At 45.6% G+C, this 7,835-nt stretch overlaps 2 protein-coding genes across 2 annotated transcripts in view; one reads left to right on the plus strand and one right to left on the minus strand.

The window, feature by feature from the left end:
• pctp (phosphatidylcholine transfer protein) overlaps positions 1–5,191 on the minus strand; it is a 57,602-nt gene extending 52,411 nt beyond the window's left edge. Inside the window, exon 1 of the mRNA XM_060844417.1 lies at positions 5,156–5,191. Coding sequence (XP_060700400.1) covers positions 5,156–5,173 — 18 coding nt within the window. The 5' untranslated portion in view covers positions 5,174–5,191. The remainder of the gene's footprint in view (positions 1–5,155) is intronic.
• tmem100a (transmembrane protein 100a) lies at positions 4,286–6,515 on the plus strand. Its single transcript, XM_060844418.1, has 2 exons — positions 4,286–4,494; positions 5,181–6,515. The coding sequence occupies exon 2, from the start codon at positions 5,296–5,298 to the stop codon at positions 5,683–5,685; it is 390 nt and encodes a 129-aa protein (XP_060700401.1). The 5' UTR covers positions 4,286–4,494; positions 5,181–5,295; the 3' UTR covers positions 5,686–6,515.
• The last annotated feature ends 1,320 nt before the right edge of the window (positions 6,516–7,835 follow it).

Consider the following 7,835-nt stretch of genomic DNA (forward strand, 5'->3'; position numbering starts at 1 on the left):
TCTTCACACAGCGGGTTGTGAGTTCATGGAATGCCCTGCCAGTAGCAGTGGTGAACTCTCCTTCTTTATGGTCATTTAAGCGGGCATTGGATAGGCATTTGGAAGTTATTGGGCTAGTATAGGTTAGGTAGGATTCGGTCGGCGCAACATCGAGGGCCGAAGGGCCTGTACTGCGCTGTATCCTTCTATGTTCTATGTTCTATGTTCTATGTTCTATAGGATCAGAGTAAACCCTAAGGCTTTCTATAGGTATTTAAGGAATAAAAGAATGACGAGAGTAAGATTAGGGCCAATCAAGGATAGTAGTGGGAAGTTGTGTGTGGAGTCAGAGGAGATAGGGGAAGCACTAAATGAATATTTTTCGACAGTCTTCACTCTAGAAAATGACAATGTTGTCAAGGAGAATACTGAGATACAGGTTACTAGACTCGGTGGGATTGAGGTTCACGGGGAAGAGGTATTAGAAATCCTGCAGAGTGTGAAAATAGATAACCAAAAGAGAAAATGCTGGAAAATCTCAGCAGGTCTGGCAGCATCTGTAAGGAGAGGAAAGAGCTCACATTTTGAGTCTAACTTTGTCAAAGCCTCACAGATGCTGCCAGACCTGCTGAGATTTTCCAGCATTTTCTCTTTTGGTTTCAGATTCCAGCCTCGCAGTAATTTGTTTTTATCCAGTGAAAATAGATAAGTCCCCTGGGCTGGATGGGATTTATCCTAGCATCATCTGGGAAGCCAGGGAGGAGATTGCCAAGCCTTTGGCATTGATCTTTAAGTCGTCATTGTCTACAGGAATAGTGCCAGAAGACTGGAGAATAGCAAATGTGGTTCTCCTGTTCAAGAAGGGGAGGAGAGATAATCCTGGTAATTATAGACCAGTGAGCCTTACTTCAGTTGTTGGTAAAGTGTTGGAAAAGGTTAGAAGAGATAGGATTTCTAATCATCTAGAAAAGAATAATTTGATTAGGGATAGTCAGCACAGTTCTGTGAAGGGTAGGTCATACCTCACAAACCATATTGAGTTATTTGAGAAGGTGGCCAAACAGGTAGATGATAGTAAACTTGTTGCTATGGTATATATGGATTTGCCTGGTATGGAGGGAAGGTCTTACAAGAAAAGGCTGAGGGACTTTTCATTAGAGAGAAGAAGGCTGAGAGGTGACTTAATAGAAACATATAAGATAATCAGAGGGTGAGATAGGGTGGACAGTCAGAGCCTTTTTCCAAGAATGGTGATGGCCAGCACACGGGGGCATAGCTTTAAATTGAGGGTGATAGATATAGGACAGATGTCAGAGGTAGTTTCTTTACTCAGAGAGTAGTAAAGGTATGGAACGCTTTGCCTGCAATGGTAATAGATTCGCCAACTTTAAGTACATTTAAGTTGTCATTGGACAGGCATATGGACGTACATGGAATAGTGTAGGTGAGATCGGCTTCAGATTGGTATGACAGGTCGGCACAACATCGAGGGCCGAAGGGCCTGTACTGTGCTGTAATGTTCTATGTTCTATGTACAGCATGGAAACAAACGCTTTGGTCCAACTTGTCCATGCCGTACAGATATCCCAACCCAATCTAGTCCCACCTGCCAACACCCAGCCCATATCCTTCCAAACCCTTCCTATTCATATACCCATCCAAATGCCTCTTAAATGTTGCAATTATACCAGCCTCCACCACTTCCTCCGGCAGCTCATTCCAAACACGTACCACCCTCTATGTGAAAAAGTTGCCCCTTAGGTCTCTTTTATATCTTTCCTATCTCACCCTAAACCTATGCCCTCTAGTTCTGGACTCCCCCACCCAGGGAAAAGACTTCGTCTATTTATCCTAGCCATGCCCCTCATAATTTTGTAAACCTCTATAAGGTCACCCCTCAGCCTCCGATGCTCCAGGGAAAACAGCCCCAGCCTGTTCAGCCTCTCCCGATAGCTCAGATCCTCCAAACCTGGCAACATCCTTGTAAATCTTTTTTTTTAACTTTCTCCTCTCACATTATAAATATGCTCCCTGGCTCTGAGTACCCCCATCCTAGGGAAAAGACCTGTGTTAGTCACTATATCTATGCCCTTCATGATTTTATTAACTTTGATAAGGTCACCCCTCAATCTCCTACACTCCAGTGAAAGAAGTCCCAACATATCTAGCCTATTTATATAAATCAAGCCCTCCATTCCCGGCAACATCCTGATAAATCTTTTCAGAACCCTCTCTAATTTAATAGTATCCTTCCTACAGCAAGACAACCAGTCTGCACACAGTACCTCATGTCCAACCTCAACATTATGTCCCAACTCCTGTCGAGCAATGAAAGCAAGCATGCTAAATGTCTTCTTAATCACCCTGTCTACCTGTGATACAATTTCAAAGAATTATGTACCTAGATCCCTGGGTCTCTCTGTTCTACAACACTACTCATGGCCCTACCATTAATTCCTGTGTAAGTCCTGTCCTTGTTTGTTTCACCAAAATGCAATATCTCACATCTATCCAAATTAAACTCCATCTGCCATGCCTCAGCCCATTGACCCGACTGGTCCAAGCCTCTTTATCATGTTAGATAACCTTCTTCACTGTCCACTACACTCATTGCTCGTGATATGACAAGCTTTTCATTCCCGGGATCATCCTCGTAACCGGCCTCCAGATCCCCTCCAAAGCCAGCACATCCTTCCTTGGATTTGGGGCCAGACGCTGCTCACGATATTCCAAGTGGAGTCTGACCACACAGTCTCATTAGAGGTACAGACTATTTTCGAAATGGAGAAAGGCTTTAGAAATCTGAAGGGCAGAGCAGTCCTTGCTCATGTTTTCCAGCCCTCTTGAAATGATTGCTAACCTTATAAAAATCCTGAACTAGGACTATTATGTCCTTTTGTACTTCAGATTTCTAAAGCCTTTCTCCATTTAGAAAATAGTCTGTACCTCTAATTTTCCTACCAAAGTGCATTACTTCTCACCTTTCTACACTGTATTCCATTTGCCACTTCTTTATCCATCCTCCTAGTGTGTCCAAGGCCTTCTGCAGTTTCCCTATTCTTCAACACTACCCACTCCTCCAATCTATCTTTGTGTCATTAGCAGCAATGCCCTCGGTTCCTTCATCCAGCTTGTTAATGTATAACATTAAGGGCAGCCCTTACAGATACGGTCCCAACACTGACCCCATCGGGAACTCTATTATTGACTGGCTGCCATCCTGAAAAAGACCCCTTTATCCCCATTCATTGCTTTCTGCCACTCTGCCAATCCTGTCTCCTCATACCATGCTCCGTGCCTCTGTTGTGGCACCCTGTTAAAAGCTTACTGGAAATCCAAATAGACAACATCCACCAGCTCTCCTTTGTCTAGTTTAGATATTACTTCCTAAAATATTCTAACACATCTGTCAGGCCTGACGTCGCGTTGCTGACGCGGTGCTGAGTCAACCCTATATTACCCTGCATTTCCAAGTACTCTGCAATCTCACCCTCAGTAATGGTCTCTAAAATCTTCCCAACAACTGAGGCCAGGCTGACTGGCCTAGGAATTATGACTGAGTGAGACTGAGTGCTGGGTGGAAATGAAATAAAAGCAGAAATTTATGGAAATAACCTACTGGTCAGACAGCAACTGTAGTCAGAAATAAAGTTAACATTACAGTTTTTGAGTTCACAAATGGAAAAACGTTCGAAATGTAGCCGGTTCGGAGTGAGTACAGGGACAGGGTAAGGAGGGGAGGAAAGAAAAATTGAAACGATTTGTGATTGGCTGGAAGCTAAATAAAAATGACAAAAAGGATTATGGTGCAAGGCAAAAAGAGAACGTGATGGGGCAAATAAAAATTCATTATCTAGGGGAGGTGTAAATGAGAAACAACTAAAATGTTAGTGAAATGTATTAACGCCCCCCCCCCCCAGCCCAGCCTATATCTCTCAGATACAGATTCTCTCCTCCCAGCTCCAGTCTGTCTAAGGACAGATTTCGTGGAAAGAAATTAGGTGAAAAGAATATTTGAAGGCAACTCTTTCACAGGCAATAACAGAAACCCTTTCAACAGGAGATGTGTTGCAGATACATTATTGCTACATTACAATCTAATAGATTATTCACATCACACACATACCTGTTGGGATGTTTCTTTTTGAACGTTGCTGGGATATTTTTGTATCTATAATATATCATATTTTCATTAAGTAACACTAACGATGAGATAAGGACAGGCGAATGTGTGCCAAGACGTGATCGCCAGGACGGAGATCAGTGCAGGCACACACACACACACACAGGGACAGAGGGGAGGGGGGAGAATCCGATCTGTCGGCCAGCTCCTCCGGGAAGCATTGCTTCCCTGTCACTCTGCTGTGATCAAACACAAGAACAGGCTGAGGCACAGGGCACCAGAGCCACACAGAGAGCGGCACCACCATAGCGCCTGCTCTGCTCTCCTCCGTCCTTGCACTGAGGATCCTAGCCGCTGTGTGGGAGCAGGGACCCTGAGCTCACTTCTGCCAGGTATTCTGACTTGCAAAAAGAATTTTTATTTGACGAGAAACATTTAACGAGCAGAGAAACCGAACTCCTTGGGTAACAGTTTAAAAGCCGGTCCCGGTACATTTGCCGAATTACTTCCCGCTCCAGTGTTTCCTTCTCCCAAAGTGTTTTCAAACTAATTGTGAAAACTTTCATGTTACAGTCACGGTGTTTAAACGCTCAACATTGGAGCTATTTGCGCCGTTGCCGAGTGTTCCCACTACCTTTCCATGTTATGCTGTATCCCAGGTGTTATTGTGCGCGTTTCCCCCAGCATTTCATTCAGTACTGACTGTTTATTTACTCTGTGTGTGTGTCTGTCTGTGTGTGTGTGTCTGTGTGTGTGTCTCTGTGTGTATCTGTGTGTGTCTGTGTGTGTGTCTGTGTGTGTGTCTGTGTGTGTGTCTCTGTGAGTGTGTGTCTGTGTGTGTGTCTGTGAGTGTGTGTCAGTGTGTGTGTGTGTCTGTGTGTCTGTGTGTGTGTCTGTGAGTGTGTGTCAGTGTGTGTGTGTGTGTCTGTGTGTGTGTGTCAGTGTGTGTCTGTGTGTGTGTGTGTGTCTGTGTGTGTGTGTCTGTGTGTGTGTCTGTGTGTGTGTGTGTGTCTGTGTCTGTGTGTGTGTGTCTGTGTGTGATCAGATACTCACTGCTCTCTCCTCGCCCATCCATCAGATTGTTCTGCCATCCCGGGATGCAGAGGCTGGATGTGATGGAGGAGTGAAAGGGAAGAGATTTCTCCGGGAAGGACAAAGCCGAAGGGGCGAGCGAGGTTGTTGGGGAGTGCGGGATGACAGAGGAGCCGCTGAAGGAGATGCCAGCACTGGCCCCTGTCCCAGAGAAGGGCTCCGGGGATTGCCCGCTCCCAGCAGCCGCTCAGTCCCTGAGCAGCCAGGGTCAGCTGGCGGCAGCTACCGGCGGAGCGGAGCTCTCCTGCTCCCGGTGTACGGTGCCCTTTGGCCTGGTCACTCTGATCGCTGGGATGGTGGTCACTGCTGTCGCCTACAGCTTCAACTCGCACGGCTCCATTATCTCCGGCTTCGGGCTGGTGCTGCTGACTATGGGGGTGCTCCTGGTGATCTCCAGTGCGGTGTGTTGGAAGGTGAGACAGTGCCGAAAGCGGGCTCATAGGAGAGAGAGTCAGACTGCACTGATGGCGAACACAGGAGTGTTGGTCTAACAGACAGACTAGACCACACCATGGAGACCAAACCAGTTAGCCTGGGACCTCAAACCTGTGCACCCAAACCTTGGAGATTGATAACGACAATATCTGCGTGGATTTGTTCTGCAGCTTTGATTGGAGCTGATTTACTCTATCACTTCAAACCTCAGCAATTCATCGACAGCAAACCTTCAAGAACAGGAGAGCAATCATCTTTCTGACTTTCTCTGGAGCCTTTGGTTTGACCTGTTCAAGTCAACTTGTAGCAGGACAGGTGATTGAAAGACAGAAACACCTAAATGTGGGGATTGAAATGGGTGATTCTCAGCATGTCCACGATAACAAACTGAAGACTGCACTAACTGTGGTATTAAAAATGATTTTATTGCTAATTTATTGCCAGCTCTAAGCCAAACCCTGTCAACAGCTTTTCGGGTTGTTCCGAGTCAAGAAAAGTTTAAACAAGGAAAAGCTTCTTTTCTCCCCAGGATGCTGCCTGTCCCGCTGTGATCTCCAGCAGGTGTTGTCCTCATCTACCTTTAGCTTGCATGCTGCCTGCTACTTTTCCAGTTGTCCTTCCCAGCTGGGTTCATTCCTTCTACTAGTAATGTTCTTTCTTATTCTCCTTTTACAGTCTGGCTATTGTCCCATTCTGGTCCGTCTCATTCTAAACACCCACTGAATGAATTTCTGTTGGTAATGTTTGTACCACAATTTAATTTATAAACTATAACTGATTTTAGGAATGAGGAAAAATGTAACATCTTCATATTCTCACGCAAAGCCTCTTCATCTAATCTGAAGCATATTGGTATTTGACAATTTTATTTCAATGTTTGGAACAATGATGGCAATGAGAATGGTTTTTATGATGACACAGGAAAAAAATCCATTAAAATTATTCACTCCAAAGTAATCAAGGAAACATTGGGAATATGAAAGCTTTTAACTTGTCAATTTAACTGATTTCCTGCACTTTTCCACCTCTTCCTTGCTCATCCTCTGCCTTCCCAACTTTTGCTCTGATCCCTATTCTTCAGCCTTTCTGTCCCCTCACCTCCTTCTCCATCAACCACCTCCCCTTCTCTCCTTCTATCCCCTTCTCCAACCTTCTCACTGTCTAGCTACTTGACTTGATTTTGAGGATATCATGACCAGATTTTAGATGGCACATATAAACTTAACATAAATGTGAATCCATGTCTTTCTGACATTCACAGTGTGTCTAGCTTGGCACTTTGATGTTTCCCTATGGCTTTCGTTTGAACGGTACATGATCTCATTAAACAAAATGCCTGTTTCACTGCCATCAGGACTGGCCTCTGAATTGATTTCCAAGATAAATAATTCTGTTTGTTTTGGGATAATGATAAAGGAATTGAGCCGAGCATTCCAAATCAAATTAATACACAGCAGATGAGATAGAGAACAGATATGTGGGAATACTAAATAACTGAAGGAAAGTAAAAGACATATCCAAGAAAAAACTGGACCGATAGATGAGAATTCAGGTCAGTTTTAGGAGAAGAAAAGGCCGAACATGTAGAATACATGAAACTCCAGGCAGATACTGAAAGGTACAACAGAGAAGGAAGATTACATGACGGTATTGTCCTCGGTATGAAAACAAAACATTGATACGTTTTTTGTATTCCCCAATCCCATTCCCTTACCTCCCCCCAATCTCCACACCCACTCCTCTACCTCCCCCCCAACCTCCACACCCACTCCTCTACCTCCCCCCAATCTCCACACCCACTCCTCTACCTCCCCCCCAATCTCCACACCCACTCCTCTACCTCCCCCCAATCTCCACACCCACTCCTCTACCTCCCCCCAATCTCCACACCCACTCCTCTACCTCCCCCCCAATCTCCACACCCACTCCTCTACCTCCCCCCAATCTCCACACCCACTCCTCTACCTCCCCCCCAATCTCCACACCCACTCCTCTACCTCCCCCAATCTCCACACCCACTCCTCTACCTCCCCCCAATCTCCACACCCACTCCTCTACCTCCCCCCAATCTCCACACCCACTCCTCTACCTCCCCCCAATCTCCACACCCACTCCTCTACCTCCCCCCCAATCTCCACACCCACTCCTCTACCTCCCCCCCAATCTCCACACCCACTCCTCTACCTCCCCCCAATCTCCACACCCA

This window comes from Hemiscyllium ocellatum, chromosome 25 (genome assembly GCF_020745735.1).
Source record: "Hemiscyllium ocellatum isolate sHemOce1 chromosome 25, sHemOce1.pat.X.cur, whole genome shotgun sequence".
Taxonomy (NCBI): Eukaryota; Metazoa; Chordata; class Chondrichthyes; order Orectolobiformes; family Hemiscylliidae; genus Hemiscyllium; species Hemiscyllium ocellatum.